An 18,232-nucleotide genomic window follows, 5' to 3' on the forward strand; every position below is an offset into this window, starting at 1 on the left:
TTCTAGGGTTATACCAGTGATTTAGGAATTGCATCCCATAATTGTGTCTGTTTTTAAAAAAATAAATGAAAACCAAAAACTACCTGCCTTATTATAACCTTACATCATAACTAAATAATCCTAGGCAGTCCACTGGAGCTGGCCAGTTATTTTAGTAAGCAGGAAACCAAAACCATCGGAAAAATAATGGAGATGAGAAATTTTCATATCAATACAGTGGACAATGAAATAATGTTATCACAGAAAAGTAATTATGGTGTGAAATATTTTTTGCATTTCATGGAGACGGTATGCCAATGAGAACAGGTGGCAAAGTGAGGGGAAGAGTTTACATCATCAAACCCATTCCATAATTGGGCAAAATAGTTCCTGTATAAAGTTAAAATTAGCATCTAACATTTATCACTGTAGTTGCTTATCTAAGGTGACATAAACAGAATGCATCATTAGGCAATGTGGGATACAATCTTTATCGCAATCATGGTGCTAAGCACTACACACTTGTGGCTTTGTTGCTGATGAGTTGTTGGGTCAGTCCAATTGTAGGATACAAATCATATTCCACAGTGTATCTTCTATATATCCACATTATTCATTCTGATTCAGTAATGGTCATCAGTACCACTAACTGTAGAAAGATTCCAATATCTATTCCTCTCTCTCAATCAAATTAATATTTTTTAAATCATGTAAGCAAATTACTTGGTTAGAGGTTAGAAATAAATTATGTATATGCAAAATCTGGATTTCCCCTACTCAGTGCATCATTCTCCAAGTAAGCTTTATTATAGCCTCTGAACTACCTGCTAGGAAGTGGTGGGATACAGGTTTCATCCACTTTGCCAAGGTCAACTCAACCATGCTGTGGTAGAGGCTACAACTGGATTGAATGTCCTTATGCTAGGGGTGCAAACAAAAAGAAGCAATCTTCCCACACCAAATTGCTATCGAGTGATTCTGCTGGAAAGTGCTAGTATGGACATCAGATAACAACAGGATTGGGCTTAACTGTGATGCCTCAATGATATTCACTGCCCCACTCCAGAGACAAACACGTAACCTAAGCTGATAGTCCAGTGCAGTACCAAGGGAGTGCTGCATGAGACTTTAAACTGAGGCCCCAGTCTGCTCAGCTGGGTGTAAAAGATCCCACTGGACTATCAGCAGACAAGCTGGGAGTTGTCCTGATGTTCTGGCCAACATTTGTCCCTCAACTAACACCACTAAAACAGATTATCTGGTCATTTATCTCATTGCTGTTTGCGGAACCTTGCTATTTGCCTATAGAACAGTGACTACACTACAAAAATAATTCATTTACTGTGAAGCACTTTAGGTGGTGAAAGGCACTACAGAAATCCAAGTTCTTTCTAAGTTCACATGTGAAGAATGGCTAACAAGGCACCAAAAGGCTGTCACTGATGTGAAATCATATCCCAACAAATGTCACCATCTTCAGCTGGGAAGGAAGATGATCGGAGAATTAAATAAAATAGGTTGATTTCTTTGGAAAGCTAAATTACATCACAGGTACAAACTTTATTATACACAAGGAAAGCAAAACCTTTATGTATGTGTTCTTTTTAAGAAGTGGAGTTCATTGTTCCAATAAAGCTAACTATCTGGAGATCTCCAGTCCTCTTTTGTTTGAATTGAGCTGTTAATGTATAAAACAAGACAAAATGTGGTAAATTGCTCCTACTAAACATCAGGATCATCATCATTACCCAAGTCAATTGGTCCTTCTCTTAATCCATCTAGTTCGTATAACCTTCCATGGACAGGAAAGTAACTGACAAAATGGAATGCATCTTCCTCCTTTCCTGCAGTCTTGGCATCAAACTCAAACATCTGCTGCCTGGTAAGGAAAGTGGCAGATCAGGTTAAGAGCAACTTTGAGAAAAGCTGGTAAGAAAACAAGGGGCGTGGTGTAGGTTCTTCATACCTGGCAAAGCCATTGTGAACTTGTCGAATGACTTCGGAGTTGCTCAGTGCCAAGCCTTTCATCTGTTTTAAAGATCAAAGACAGTCAGTACAAAAGAGTGCTTTACTCTTACATTATAAAGTTTTTTAAAAAGTTAATGTTAAATGTTTGTTTCACGTGGCTTGCCTGAACTGCTCTGGGTTGGAATTAGGCAGAGTTATGAAGTCTACTCAGATAGAATAAGCTATAAAAATGCCACATCAGGAATCCAAAACAAGGTAAAGCAGATTAAACAGGGAGTAAAACTATGACTACTTTCTGAATTTTTTAAAATATATTTTTTACATTTTTGTTTTACTTTCTCTCCCTCTCTTTAGGTCTGGATGAGCCACAGAGAATTTCCCAGCTAAACGAATCAGTGGAACTCTTATTTCTAAGTGTGTGCCTAAATGCCAGGAGATGCACAAAAACAGTCCAAGTGGCTGGCCAATTCATTTCATGCCTTCTCTCCCATTAGGAATAGTATGGCCTGCACTCAGCCAATGTGCAACTAAGAAAGGGAACTTGACGTCTGGGAACCATGGTTGTGAACTTACATCCTAGGATTCCACAACACAGCTTCCTAAAGATCGCAGAGAGACCATTTCATTTTCAGTTTGAAGAAGGTAATGTCCCTTTTCGCTAGGTCGATACTAGTTACATTTAAAATGAAAAAAATGTATTATGCATTTTACCAACTTAGATTATCTTTACTGAAAAGTTTCTTTTTTTTTTTAAAAAGGGTGTATTTATATCTGAAGCTTAGTAATACTTAACATATAATTACAGAAGAAAGGCACCTATTGCTATAGTAAAGCAGTCTGCACGTAAGGAAATTAGAGTTGTTTGGCTATACTTACAGCAGCATCAAAGCTTTGAGAGAATTCTTTAAATTCTCCGAGAGTCTCCCCTAGTTCTATATCTGGATGGATGCAGTTCAATAACACACTGATGATGGCTTGGGTAGCACAGGCATTATTGATAACCTTAAGAGAAAAAGTAATAATGGAAAAGTCAAACAAACAGTGAAACGATACCTCGTCTACATTTGAATCAAAGTGAAATCTTTACCAAATGGCAGAACAAAAGGTAGAAAAAATATTGCATTTATATAGACATAAAATATTAACTTGGTCAATGGGTTAGGCAGAGCAGAAAAAAAGCCAGGGTCACCCACTCTATCTAAGGACTTATTGAAACATACAAGACACTGAGGGGGCTCGACAAGGTAGATGCAGAGAGGATGTTTCCCCTCGTGGGGAAATCTAGAACTCGGGGGAATAGTTTCAGAATAAAGGGTCGCCCTTTTAGAATTGAGATGAGGAGAAATTTCTTCTCTCAGAGGGTCGTAAATCTCTGCCCCAGAGAGCTGTGGAGGCTGGGTCATTAAATACATTTAAGGTGGAGATAGACAGATTTTTGCAAGATAAGGGAGTGAAGGGTTATGGGGAGCGGGCACGTAAGTAGCTTTGAGCCCAAGATCAGCCATGATCTTATTGAATGGCGGAGCAGGCTCGAGGGGACAAGTGGCCTATTCCTGCTCCTATTTCTTATGTTATGTTCTTATATGGGATCTTGGGCTTCATAAATAGAGATATTGAGTACAAAAGTAGAGAAGTTATGCTGAACTTTTATAAAGTGCTGGTTAGGCCACAACTTGAGTATTGCATCCAGTTCTGGTCACCACACTTTAGGGAGGATGTGAAGGCATTTGAGCGGGTGCAGAGGAGATTTACCAGAATGGTTCCAGGGATGGGGGGATCTTAACTACAAGGACAGGTTGGAGCAGCTGAATTTGTTTTCATTAGAGCAAAGGAGGTGGAGGGGTGATTTGATCGAGGTGTACAAGATTATGACGTGTTTGGATAGGCTAGACGGGGATAGGCTGTTCCCACTAGTTGATGGTACAAGGACTAGGGGACACAGATTTAAGTTTTTGGACAAGAGATACAGGGGGGATGTGAGGGAAAACTTTTTTACGCAGCGAGTGGTGATGACCTGGAACTCGCTGCCGACGGAAGTGGTGGAAATGGAGACACTCAATATTTTCAAGGGGAGACTGCATAGGCATTTGAGAGAAATAAACTTGCAGGGCTATGGGAATAGAGCGGGGGAATGGGACCGACTGGAATGCTCTGCAGAGAGCCGGCACGGACTCGATGGGCCAAATGGCCTCCTTCTGTGCCGTTATGCCTCTATGACTTCTGCTGGAAAGTATATGTCTGAAGAGGATCAGGCTCGGCTATTATGCTACCACAGTCAAACAGCCTGATGACACTCACTGCCTGAGCTCACTTATGAAGTATGCCTAAATGCAGTTTATGTTCATCTGTCCAAAACAAATGCAATTTCTATTCTATGAAGTGAGAACATCCATCACAGATCAAAATTCATATAATGTTATGAATTTGTGAAACATGTAATCCTATCTAGTAAAGTGGTTTGGTTTGTGTTCAAAACAAAGCAAAAATCAACATAAATGACAAAAGGTAAGATCCTACAACTTGTCAAAATGTTTCGTCATTCTGGATTGGCGTTATGATGACAAGATTCTACTGTTATGCATGCTCAACTCAATAGCACACAGCCTGTGTCAATCACAACATGCTTAATGTTACTAGATGCCAAGGGTACTAAAATTTGTATGGTACCCACAAAATTGATAGACGTTACCTTACCCAAAGGTGTTACCTTAAAATATTCAATTGGAAAAAAAAATTATATATGTCAAGAGAAGTACTCATTCTATACAAAGATCAAATGAAGATTGTGTTAATATTTTAATAAAAGCAAAGCACAATGTTAAAGAGGAGGAGGAGGAGGATTCAATATCCCTTTGCTCAGAGTCCCTGATCTCATTCCACTGTGTGAGAAGCCACAGTAAATGCTATATTCCCATAGAAAGGAAGTGGTAAAATTGGAGGACAAGTCACGAAAGAACTGCCCACATGATAATCCTAAATAGTCAGTTAAACATGGCACTGGTGGACAATTAGTAACTGGTGACCTATAAATAGTACAGGAAACTTTCTGGTATCCGGCACTGATGGGACCGAGCTGGTGCAGTACCATCAAAACTGCCGTAGAAACCAGCGCTAATGTTAAAACATATGGAGCTTTTGAGCTCCGTGTGAATCAACAAACCCTGTTGCTTAGCAACAGCTTCAAAACAGTCGGCCGCAGCTTAAAAGCATCTCTGTAGCTAAGCAACAGCTTCAGCAAGACCTTGCAGAGCCTGACTGGAAAAAAAAAGCAACGAGAAGTAAAAAAACTTATAGGAAACGGCTCCTGAATTTTGCCAGTAGATAGAGCTTTCTGGACATTTAACCTCCGGTTAAACGAAAGTTTCCTGTACTTCATTTAGAGTTCTTAAAAGTGAACTAATAACCAAGCCACTGATTTGCAATTTTCATAGAAAAATGCATAGAATTTCAGAATATAATCCCCAAACACTGGTTAAAAATCCCATGAAATAAAAGTTAACTTATTTGACTTATTAAACCACCATAAACCAGTGGGCATCATTCAAATTCATAATTGTTAACCATCCACTTTTTGTGCAGGCATCAGCCTTTCCAGTCTCCATTCATGCTATTCTCAAAGGGGGCAGGATGTTTACGGTTTCCTGCCTGCACATATGCACTCAGCAATGCCTGAAGGTACTTATTTGTTCACACAGGCATGGGAATGAGCTAAGCCGAGCACAGCTCCATCTCTCCTACACTGTCCTTGGGCAATGCACACACTTGCTCTGCTCCCATGCCAGCCTGGCGTGATCCACGTCACATTGCTGGCTTTCTGTTGTGGAAATATGATTTTGCCCTTACTAGTGCATGATGGGATACTTGACATCTAATGTATTTTTGTACCATTGCCTGTGGACTAAAACCGAGTCAGCAGCAACTAACGTAATCTTCTGACCTATTGCAATTAAGTTAATCACAACCTGCCAGAACAATACATTGCAGAACTATTGGGTAACCGCACTGCTAATGACATCTGGCCAAAGAATGAAAACAATTCTGTTAAAGGTCAATCTCGTTTCTCTTTATCTGCATGAATACTGAAATAGCTTTGTACAGAGTTGACTAGCTAACTTTTATACATGATCATATTGAACTTGTGTTCTTCACTGTATAAATATGATAATCAGACATGAGTGAGCAAATCATTTTTTGGTAACAAGATTCAAACAAAACCTCCTGACAGAATATAATTAACTAACTTTGTCTGAAGACATTTCTGTCCTGCTGACCTTTTGATTGTCCTTGTTTAAACTCTTAATTCGTTTAAGATGATACAATACCATTACACGTGATCTATGGAACGCTTGCTTGTTTGAGTGTATAAATATGCTGCATTCGCTGATGTCCTTTAGAGATGTTGGCCTAGCCTTTGTCCAGGCAGCTCTCTCCTTGTATACACTTGTATGCAAGTAAAATAAAGCTTTGCTTATCTGATGGTACAGTTTGTTTCAGAGTCTTACTCGGAGTCGAGACTTCGACACTGTCAAACACTCACTCGGACACTGCAACTACACTGCTTCAGCCCTCAGCACCAAGCTACTTTGCACATGCTAACTGTGGACACTAAAAATCATTTGAAAGGGCACAGATTCGAAACCTCAGCATCACCAGGCAGAGCTGTGGATTGCCAAACATCAACACATTTTTTTCCCCACCCACCTCTAATTCTAGCGCTGGGGACATACAATGAAAATTAAAATCTCAGGTTCAGTCATGGGTGCGTCTGTCTGCCTGCCTGCAGTAAGGAATTCTCAGGGCGTCAATTTAAGAATGGGCGTCGGTTCAGCGCTATGGAATGCTGTGAACAGCATAGGACAAGAGGACATAGAAACATAGAAGATAGGAGCAGGAGTAGGCTATTCAGCCCCTCGAGCCTGCTATTCAATGCGATCATGGCTGATCATCCAAATTTAGTACCCGGTCCCTGCTTTCTCCCCATATCCCTTGATCCCTTTAGCCTTAAGAAATATATCTAACTCCTTCTTGAATATATTTAATGAATTGGCCTCAAATGCCTTCTGTGGTAGAGAATTCCACAGGTTCACCACTCTCTGGGTGAAGAAATTCCTCATCTCTGTCCTAAATGGCTTAACCACTTATCTTTAGACTGTGACCCCTGGTTCTGGACTCCCCTGCCATCGGGAACATCTTTCCTGCATCTAGTCTGTCTAGTCCTGTTAGAATTTTTAAGTTTCAATGAGATCCCCTCTCATTCTTCTAAACTCTAGCAAATACAAGCCCAATCTCTCCTCATACATCATTCCTGCCATCCCAGGTATCAGTCTGGTGAATCTTCGCTGCACTCCCTCCATGGCAAGAACATCCTTCCTCAGATAAGGTGACCAAAACTACACACAATACTCAAGGTGTGGTCTCACCAAGGCCCTGTACAACTGCAGCAAGACATCCTTGCTCCTGTACTCGAATCCTCTCGCTACGAAGGCCAACATACCATTTGCCTTCTTAACCGCCTGCTGCACCTGCGTGCTTACCTTCAGTGACTGGTGCACAAGGACACCCAGGTCTTGTTGCATTTCCCCTTCTCCCAATCTATTGCCATTCAGATAATAAGCTGCCTTCCTGTTTTTGCCACCAAAGGACCTTCAGGGATTGCATACATTCAATCCATGCCTGCATGAAAAACTGAGTAGCTTCAGGCATTGCTGAGTGCATACATGCAGTTTAGAAAACATTGGACTGCTCAGATCCTACACAAACAGCCCAGATGGGGACTACAATAGGTGATTATTCAGACAAGGTGTGGACAGGTTGGCAATTATGTAGTAAGTGAGACTCGTCATGCAGCTGATGCACAGTTGACAACCATCACCTTCCATATGGACAATCAGTATTTCTAGCTCTCTTTGCACTCGTGGCTAGAAAATTACAGGGTCTATAAACTATTGCCATGTATACTATCCAATCACCAGACAAAAAGGCAGAAAAGCATCAATGCAATTTTTCATTGAGATGTCAGTATTCAGTCCCTGTCACCAATCAGTGGGGTGAGAGGGCAGGAGCTGGGCTCCATCCATTCGGTTCATATTCACAAAGCTTATCTGCTCATCACTGATATCACTCTAATCACATACTTTAATTTTGTAGATTGTTTTCCCTTCAGTCTCAGTAAGATTTCTCCAAATTCCCTGGCCCCTGTTGATGCTTCTTTGTAACCAGTTGTTGAAAATGTCATTGCAAAAAAGAATTCTTACTAACTGTTTTAGCAATGAACTTATAATTTCGCTGAAAACTTGTTATAATTGTCTTTGTTTCAGATTAATTAAAATCTGTTCTTTAAGCCTACCTGTTTAGCAAAGAAGATTTTCTCAAGCCTTGAATCCTGGACAATGGATCCTGCTGGTTCTTCTCCCGGCTGCCATTTGAATAGGAAGATTAGGCCATGAACTGGTCTAGAAAGAAAGCGGACTACTGAAGCTATCACACAATACTTTTGTAGATCATTACATGAACCATCATTTTACGGTCCATAAGAAAAAATATACACCTACCAGACCCTGTCTATCACATTCAGTTGGTGTTATGTGGGTTCTCTATTAGATAGAGCAAACAATAAACAATGCATATTATATCGGAGGTTAAAGTGTTCGAGGACTTGTATGAAAAATGCAAGTTCCTGTTACTAGTAGAAGCTTGTTGAAAGAATGTGCAAATATCACAATTAGGCTTGCTTTCCTTCCCATTACAAACTCTTTGAAAATCGGAATTCAGCTCTGTCTCATCTACTTTAAATGTCGAATCATGAAAATATCCCGCTTTCAATTACTTAAGTCCCAAGCTGTTGCAACATTTCATTTTTAAGCACTATTTGGCATTTCTTGCAGACAAGCATTTGTATAGAATTATTTTTCCCACAAGGTTACTGCAGACTTAGTTCAAAGGTTTGTGTCTTTCTGTTGTTCCTAGTCTGTTGTTTTATACACAACACATTTTTTGGCAGCTATAACTGTTCTAATAATGGTTACTCTGGGTTTTTAAACACTATTACTATCTTTCAGGCTTTTTCCACCAGTGAACAAGGCTAACAAACTGGACGTCCCAGTAGGCTTGAAATGTGTATTCAAAATTTATTTTTAATGGACCACTAACCAGTTACAGAGCACATCACAACTTCCTGCTCGTAAGCACCATCGTGGCATCCATTCCAAGGTGACAGCCCTAAGCTGCATTTTGGGAGCTGTAGTTTACAGTATATGCCGATAGGAACATTGGTGAATTCGGAGAGTTGTAGCCCTCTAGAGGGACGGCAAATGCTAATGGAACCAACTCGGGTTCTAGGAATTCTAAAATATAACAGTTAACTTCCTGGGTATGTTTCATGATTTTCTTCCCTCCACCCCCAGAAATATTTATTTTATTGAAGTTATAAACTTAAGTGCAGATTTTAACTTTTGGCGGTGGCAGAAAACACAGAGCTCAACCCAATCTTGTCTTCAGGTAACTTCCACATACTTTCCAGCAAAAGCTGGCAGTCCACAATCAAGAGCAAGAATCCTGGTCTGCTGCAGCACATCATCTCCGCCCATCCCCACCCCCCCCACCCCCCACCTGAACTACCAACACAGCAAAGACCAGAAACTTGAAACTTTCCTATCTGTGTGGCTCACCACTTGACGCATTTACCCAATGAGCTAACAGGGCCCATCTATGAACTGGAATAGCTATTCTAATGTAAATTTGAAATGCATCTTGAAATTGCATCTGCTGCTCTTCATAGTCTAAATCTTCCTCACTGCAAAAATACTGTAGGTCAAAAGACAGAACACTGGAAAAACAGTTTTCTTACCAACAGTTTTTTTTGAAAATAATATAAATGTGTAGGAACTGGGGTTCCCAGCCGAAGAATTGAGATCGACTCAGAAAATCAAAAACAATAAAATTTAATGAACAAACGAAGCTGTACAGGAAACTGTAGGATACAATGCAAATAGGTCTGGTCTGCTTGAAAGCCTCTCTGGAAACTGCTAGAAGGTTCCGAGCTCTACTGCTAGAAGGTTCCGAGCTCTGACGTCATGACGTTCTTCCCACCGTTGAGATCACGTGACGTACGGCATGACGTCATCACGCGGAGTACAGGAAAGAAGCCCTAGTACAGTTAGCAGATACATTAAAGGTGCAGCCCCCAGCTGTACTACATTGCTGTAAAAGGAATTATATACAATTCTCCGTAATCCTCTGGTGGTTCCGCCACATGCGCCCCCCCAGAATTGCTTTTAACAGAGAAGATAAGGCGAGAAGGGGGTCTGACGAGTCTGTCCGATCGACTGCGATACCCCGGCAGCTGGAATGGAGCGCTAGAAGACGAACTGGCCGTTGGCTGTGGTTGGGATGACGCCGCAGGCGGAGAAGAGGAGGCCGGCTGTGGTCGACCCGGTGAGGCGGGCACTGGCGACTCGGTAGATGACTGTGGCTGTACTGGACCGGCAGTCGATGGTGGACAACCACGACGAGGCGGCTGAGCGGTGACGACTGGTTCGCTCAGATCCAGATGCACCGGTTTCAACCGGTCGATGGAGATGTGGTCAGGCTTACTGCTGACGTTGACTGTGAAGGACTTGTCACCTGACGAGATGACGCGGAACGGACCTGTGTAAGACGGTTTGAGCGGGTTTTTGCGAGCATCCTGCCGAATGAACACGTATTCTGCGCTCTTACGATCCACCGGGACATGGGAGCGCTGCAGGTCATGATGCGACGTAGGCACTGGGATGAAATTCCTAGCCGCTTCCTGGTGGCTGACGAGCTGCTGAGCTGGGGACCAGGGTTCCGTGTGAGGAGGAAGAAAATCGTCAGGCACTCAGTGGTTGGCCGTAAACTAGCTCTGCTGAAGAAGAATGCAGGTCGTCCTTAGGCGCCGTGCGAAGACCTAGCAGCATCCAAGGGACCCTGTCCACCCAACTAGGCCCACGGAGACTAGCATGCAGTGCGGCTTTAAGGGACCTGTGGAATCTTTCACACAGACCGTTCGCCTGTGGATGGTAGGCGGTGATACGATGAAGCTTGGTGCCCAAACCTTGAGCTACGGCGTTCCAAAGCTCAGAGGTAAATTGAGGCCCCCGGTCGGAGCTGTCAGCCAGTACCCCGAACCGAGCTACCCACGACGAGATGAAGGCTCTGGAGACGTCTGCCGCTGTGGTGGCAACCAAAGCAATTGCCTCTGGCCACCTGGTGGTGCAGTCTACCACGGTGAGGAGGTGAGGGTACCCGCAAGAGGAAGGGGGGAGGACCAACCAGGTCCACGTGCACATGGTTGAATCGATGCTCCGGAACCGGAAAAGTGGCGACTGGGGCCTTAACATGGCGTTGTATCTTGGACTTCTGGCAACTCACGCAGGTATTGGTCCAGTCACGGACGTCGAGATGCATGCCCTTTCAGACGAATTTCTTTGCCATGAGTCGTTGTGATGCTCTCATGCCAGGGTGTGACAACCCGTGGATAGTGTTGAAAATTCTCCTGCGCCATTCGACTGGAACAATTGGACATGGGACGCCCATCGAGATGTCACACAGGAGTGTGGTCCCTGCGGCCTGGAAACTGACATCAGCCACTTGTAAGCTGGAAGGTGCGGTCCGGTATGCCTGCACTTCAGGGTCTGCCTTCTGTTCTTTTGCCAAACCAACATAGTCGACTCCCAGGTGTACTGCGTGGAGCTGGGCCCGGGAGAGACAATCCGCCACCAGGTTGTCTTTGCCCGAGACATGTTGTATGTCGGTTGTAAATTCAGATATGTACATAAGATGACATTGTTGCTGTGCCGACCATGGTTCCGCTGTCTCGGCCATCGCACAAGTAAGTGGCTTGTGGTCTACAAAAGCCGTGAATGGGTGTCCTTCCAGTAGGAAGCGAAAATGGCGGATGGCCAGAAACAATGCCAACAACTCCCTATCAAAAGTACTATACTTGCGTTCGTTCTTCTGCAATTGGTGGCTGAAGAAAGCCAGTGGTTGCCATGTGCCGTCGACCCACTGCTCCTGTACTGCCCCGATGGCATAATCAGATGCGTCGGTGGTAAGGGCAATGGTTGCGCCCGGAAGGGGATGTGCCAACATGGTCACAGCAGCCAAAGCGTTCTTAGTGTCGAGGAAAGCCTGGTCCATCTGGGGTGTCCAATTGATCGGGTCTTTGCCCGATTTACCTCTGAGGGCCTCGTACAAAGGTTGCATCAACAATGCCGCCTTGGGGACGAACCGATGATAAAAATTGACAATTCCCAGAAATTCCTGGAGGGCCCCGACGGTCTGAGGGAGAGGGAACGAGGTGACTGCTTCCACCTTCGTGGCCAGCGGGACGGCGCCTTCTGAGGTGATTCTGTGTCCCAGGAAATCAATGCTGTGCAACCCAAACTGGCACTTGGCCGGGTTGATAAAAAGGCCATGTTGGCTGAGACGAGAAAAAAGGGTACGCAAGTGCGTAATGTGTTCTTTCGTGCTGTTACTGGCAATAAGGATGTCGTCTAGGTAGACCAAGATGGACAGCAGATCGTGCAACACGGAATCCATGAGACGTTGGAAGGCTTGTGCTGCATTCTTCAGCCCAAACGGCATACGAAGGAACTCAAAGAGCCCGAAAGGTGTGATGACGGCAGTTTTAGGGACGTCCTGAGGATGCACGGGCACTTGATGATAGCCTCGGACGAGATCTACTTTGGAAAAGATGGAATTCCCTGCCAGGTGAGCCGAAAAATCCTGAATGTGAGGAATTGGGCACCGATCCGGTGTGGTAGCCTCATTCAGGCGTCTGTAGTCGCCGCATGGTCGCCATCCGCCGCCCGGCTTAGGAACAATGTGTAATGGCGAGGACCAAGGACTATTCGAACGTCGGATAATACCCAGGCGTTCCATTGTATGGAACTCCGCCTTGGCGGCCGCGAGTTTACCAGGTTCCAGCCTTCGAGCTCTCGCATAAACGGGGGATCCTGTTGTGGTAATGTGGTGCACCACACCGTGCCTCGCGACTGAAGAAGAAAATGTGGGCCTGGTGAGCTCAGGGAACTCACTGAGAAGACGAGAGAACTCATTTGGAGATGGGACTGCACAGGCAACTGACCAAGACAGTGGCAGGGGACCGAGTGAAAGTGGAGGCACTGATTAGCCGGCAGTGTCGGACGTCGACGAGAAACCCGTTTGCGCAGAAGAAATCTGCCCCCAGGATGGCCTGTGAGACTTTTGCCGTGATGAACTCCCAAACAAAACGTTGGCCGCCAAAACTCAACTGGACCCTACGCTTTCCGAACGTGCGAATGGCCGCACCATTGGCTGCCTCGAGGGGGGGGGGGGGGACCTTGACCGCCGGAAGATCTAACTTCGACGCTGGTAGGATACTGCACTGGGAGCCAGTATCACAGAGAAAACGTCACCCTGACAGGGAGTCTGTAATGTATAGGAGTTTCCCTGCGGACCCGACGGCCATCGCAACTCCGGCGCATCCCTTAGACCTTATTGATCTTCTCAGAAACCGCTGGTTTGAGGTAGTTTTTTTTTTGGTGAGAAACTGCAGGGCAGACGGCAATTTCTGGCCTTCGTGCCGAAACGAGCGTGGTACGCACACCAGCCTGCAGGAGTCGTCGTCGGATTCGCTCTTGTGGGGGATGGGTGCCTCGTGGCTGCACAAGATTGTTGTGAAACGGTGATTATTTTATCCACTTCCGCGGCGAGTTCAGCACAATCCGTGATCACGGAATTGGCCAAGGCCGTCTGTACTGGCTCTGGTAGTTGACAGAGAAACAGCTCGCGGAACAGAAAACATTGCGATTCCGAGCCCAAAAGCGTGAGCATTTGGCTCATGAGCTCTGAGGGTTTTGAGTCCCCGAGGCCGGGCATGGAGATAAGTCTGCGAGCGTGCTCCGACTTGGACAGACCGAAAATCTGCAGTAAACGTGCTTTTAAAGCTTCGTACTTGCCATCGTTCGGTGGACTCTCGAGGAGGCTGATGACCCGCGAGGCCGTGGCGCTGTCGAGGGCGGAAACCACGTAATAATAACGGGTCGAATCCGCTGCTACTCCCCGGATTGCAAATTGGGCTTCCGCCTGGAAAAACCACGCGGCCGGTTGTTGCTCCCAAAATTGCGGCAGTTTGAGGGTGACGGCGTTCGTGTCCATGATGTAACTTCAACGAAAATTGTTCAAAGAAATCGGGGTCACCAATGTAGGAACTGGGGTTCCCAGCCGAAGAATTGAGATCAACTCAGAAAATCAAAAACAATAAAATTTAATTAACAAACGAAGCTGTACAGGAAACTGTAGGATACAATGCAAATAGGTCTCGTCTGCTTGAAAGCCTCTCTGGAAACTGCTAGAAGGTTCTGAGCTCAACTGCTAGCAGGTTCCGAGCTCTGACGTCATGACGTTCTTCCCGCCGTTGAGATCACGTGACGGACGGCATGACGTCATCACGCGGAGTACAGGAAAGAAGCCCTAGTACAGTTAACAGATACATTAAAGGTGCAGCCCCCAGCTGTACTACATTGCTGTAAAAGGAATTATATACAATTGTCTGTAATCCTCTGGTGGTTCCGCCACAAATGCATGTTAATTTGTTGAAGATTTGTTAAAACCGGTTACGAAACTCTGAATCTGTAACTGAATTTATTAACCAAATATTTAACACATTAAACCACCATGAAGAGTGTACCTTTCTAGTTCAACATCAATTCAGTATTTTGAGCAGTATTGCACTTATATCAGGCTGTAGTATTTCCCAATGAAGTATATTACGTCAAAATGCAAATTAGAGACTAAAAAAGCATGTTCATGTCTGTCTTGTCGACAAAACATCAGGATCGTCAGTGGTTCTGAATTTATAAATCAAATGCTTAAGGAGCACTGGAAAAGCGAGGACTTAAACATTACTGTGGGGAAAAAATAAATAAAACTGGTATATATTTTGGCTTTGCTGGTCCCAAGAACATAATCAATCATGAAATTTTCTACACATGTTTCTAGTTCTACTTTGGAATATTCTGAACAAATTTGTTTGCAGATGAGAGAAAAATTGTGTTTTGAAAGCTTCAGAAAAGGTCTTAATGTTCAAGTAATGGATGTGCTTATGTATCCAAATCACTAACCACAATTGCAAAGGTCTAGTTGTTTTTTATATATACAACTGTTAGCAGAATATCAAGATCAGATGACTATATTACAATCTTTCAAGGGCATTTTTATCTATTTAATAATAGACACTTAATATTATGCGGTGGATTTATTCAATTGTTGGTCACTTTTGTATAAACTGGAGGAGTACTCCACACCATTGATGCATGCTGAAACTCAGATGGAAGGATTAAATGATTATGGCATCAGTGCCACAAAAAAATCATTTGTAATTGATTGCAGAGAAACCTACAGCCAGAGTATGTTATGAAGGTTGAATCAAGGATATGAAGCTTTGGTTAGATTTTTTTTTAAACTTATTTTTGACATGGCCCAAATAGTATTTATATCCACTATAAAAAGAGGATATTAAAAATCGCTCTGCAGGGCATGAACTTCAAGTCCACAAACCTTACTTCCTGTTGCGACGATTTGTATAAATTTGGTGTGTCAAAGCACACATTAGAAACAGGTGAGGCCAAGGCAAAGAGTCAGATTACTTCTTTCACAATAGTGTGATAAATCATTGCCATTAGATTATGCAGTTCCACCATCAAACACAGCTAAGCAAACATGAATTCTCACCAAAACCCTCAGTGCCTATTAAAACTAGGAGTTGGAGAAAGGTTACCGTGCAAAATTGCTGACCAGAACGTCTTCACAAAGGAGGACACAAATAACCTCCCAGAGATGTCGGGGAACATAGGGTCTAATGAGAGGGAGGAACTGAATGAAATCAGTATTGTTAGGGAAATTGATGGGATTGAAGGCCGATAAATCCCCAGGGCCTGATAATCTACATCCTAGGGTACTTAAGGAAGTGGCCCTAGAAATAGTAGATGCATTGCTGGTCATCTTCCAAAATTCTATAGACTCTGGAACAGTTCCCATGGATTGGAGGGTAGCTAATGTTACCCCACTATTCAAAAAAGGTGGTAGAGAGAAAACGGGGAATTATAGACTGGTAAGCCTGACATCAGTAGTGGGGAAAATGCTAGAGTCCATTATAAAAGATGTAATAGCAGAGCACCTGGAAAACAGTGACAGGATCGGACAAAGTCAACATGGATTTACAAAAGGTAAATCGTGCTTGACTAATCTACTGGAATTTTTTGAGGATGTAACTGGTAGAATAGATAAGGGAGAACCAGTGGATGTGGTGTATTTGGACTTTCAGAAGGCTTTCGATAAGGTCCCGCATAAGAGATTAGAATGTAAAGTTAAAGCACATGGAATTTGGGGGTAAGGTACTGACTTGGATAGAGAACTGGTTGGCAGACAGGAAGCAAAGAATTGGAATAAACGGCTCTTTTTCCGAGTGGCAGGCAGTGACTAGTGGGGTACCGCAAGGATCGGTGCTAGGACCCCAGCTATTCACAATATATATTAAAGATCTAGACGAGGGAACTAGATGTAATATCTCCAAGTTTGCAGATGACACAAAGCTGGGTGGGCGTGTGTGCTGTGAGGATGATGCCGAGAAACTCCAGTATGATTTGGACAGGTTGGGTGATTGGGCAGATGCAGTATAATGTGGATAAATGCAAGGTTATCCACTTTGGTGGCAAAAACAGGAAGGCAGATTATCTGAATGCACTTCCCCTTCTCCCAATCTATTGCCAATGAGACCTGGGTGTTCTTGTGCACCAGTCGCTGAAGGTAAGCATGCAGGTGCAGCAGGCAGTTAAGAAGGCAAATGGTATGTTTGCCTTCGTAGCGAGAGGGTTCGAGTACAGGAACAAGGATGTCTTGCTGCAGTTGTACAGGGCCTTGGTGAGACCACATCTTGAGTATCGTGTGCAGTTTTGGTCGCCTTATCTGAGGATGGATGTTCTTGCCATGGAGGGAGTGCAGCGAAGATTCACCAGACTGATACCTGGGATGGCAGGAATGACGTACGAGGAGAGATTGGGTTGATTGGGCTTTTACTTGCTGGAGTTTAGAAGAATGAGAGGGGATCTCATTGAAACTTATAAAATTCTAACAGGGCTAGACAGACTAGATGCAGGAAGGATGTTCCCGATGGTGGGAGTCCAGAACCAGGGATCACAGTCTAAGGATAAGTGGTAAGCCATTTAGGACAGAGATGAGGAGGAATTTCTTCACCCAGAGAGTGGTGAACCTGTGGAATTCTCTACCACAGAAGGCAGTTGAGGCCAATTCATTAAATATATTCAAGAAGGAGTTAGATATATTTCTTAAGGCTAAAGGGATCAAGGGATATGGGGAGAAGGCAGCGACAGGGTACTGAGTTTGGATGATCAGCCATGATCTCATTAAATGGCGCAGCAGGCTCGAGGGGCCGAATGGCCTACTCCTGCTCCTATCTTCTATGTTTCTATGTCAGGAATTCTGTTCTGACAAGTATAGCACAGATTTTATTCCTGTAGCTAATAATATCATAGAATCATAGAATGACACAGCACAAAGGAGGCCAGTCAGCCTATCGTGCCTGTGCTGGCTCTTTGAAATAGCTATCCAATTAGTCACATTTCCCTACCCTTAGCCAACCTTCCCTTTATGCTGCGTGGTCGCGTAGCCAGCTGACCAGCTTTTAAATGCAAAAACCATGCATGTGAGGATTTTTGAATGGGTCGCGCTGTCCCAAAAAAAAAGGAAACATTGTGCAAAGCCCCACAAATTTTTTCCCATTCAAGTATTTATCCAATTCCCTTTTGAGAGTGATTATTGAATCTGCTTCCATCACCCTTTCAGGCAGTGCATTCCAGATCATCACAACTCACTGAGTAAAAAAAATTTCATCTCGCCTCTGGTTCTTTTGCTAATTACCTTAAATCTGTGTCCTCTAGTTGCTGCCACTGAAAACAGTTTTTCCTTATTTACTCTATCAAAACCCTTCATAATTTTGACCACCTCTATTAAATCTCCCTTTAACCTTCTCTGCTCTAAGAAGAACCACCCCTGCTTCTCCAGTCTCTTCATGTAACTGAAGTCCCTCATCCCTGGTACAATTCGAGTAAATCTATTCAGCACCCCAAGACTTGACATCCTTCCTAAAGTGTGGTGCCCAGAATTGGGCACAATACTCCAGCTGGTGCCTAACCTGTGTTTTATAAAGGGTTAGCATAGCTTCCTTGCTTTTGTTATCTATGCCTCGGTTTATAAAGCCAAGGAT

The 18,232-nt window shown here is 43.8% G+C and overlaps 1 protein-coding gene across 4 annotated transcripts in view; it reads right to left on the reverse strand.

The window, feature by feature from the left end:
* uchl5 (ubiquitin carboxyl-terminal hydrolase L5) overlaps positions 1 to 18,232 on the reverse strand; it is a 49,823-nt gene that overhangs the window by 27,432 nt on the left and 4,159 nt on the right. For all 4 annotated transcript variants that reach the window (XM_085982371.1, XM_085982372.1, XM_085982369.1 and 1 more), the window contains exons 3-6: positions 8,294 to 8,399; positions 2,824 to 2,949; positions 1,946 to 2,007; positions 1,728 to 1,858 (exon numbers count right to left, since the gene is read on the reverse strand). In XM_085982371.1, coding sequence (XP_085838497.1) covers positions 1,728 to 1,858; positions 1,946 to 2,007; positions 2,824 to 2,949; positions 8,294 to 8,399 — 425 coding nt within the window. The remainder of the gene's footprint in view (positions 1 to 1,727; positions 1,859 to 1,945; positions 2,008 to 2,823; positions 2,950 to 8,293; positions 8,400 to 18,232) is intronic.

The sequence above is a fragment of the Somniosus microcephalus genome, chromosome 3 (assembly GCF_052327205.1).
Source record: "Somniosus microcephalus isolate GS21.2 chromosome 3, FLI_Smic_1.0, whole genome shotgun sequence".
Taxonomy (NCBI): Eukaryota; Metazoa; Chordata; class Chondrichthyes; order Squaliformes; family Somniosidae; genus Somniosus; species Somniosus microcephalus.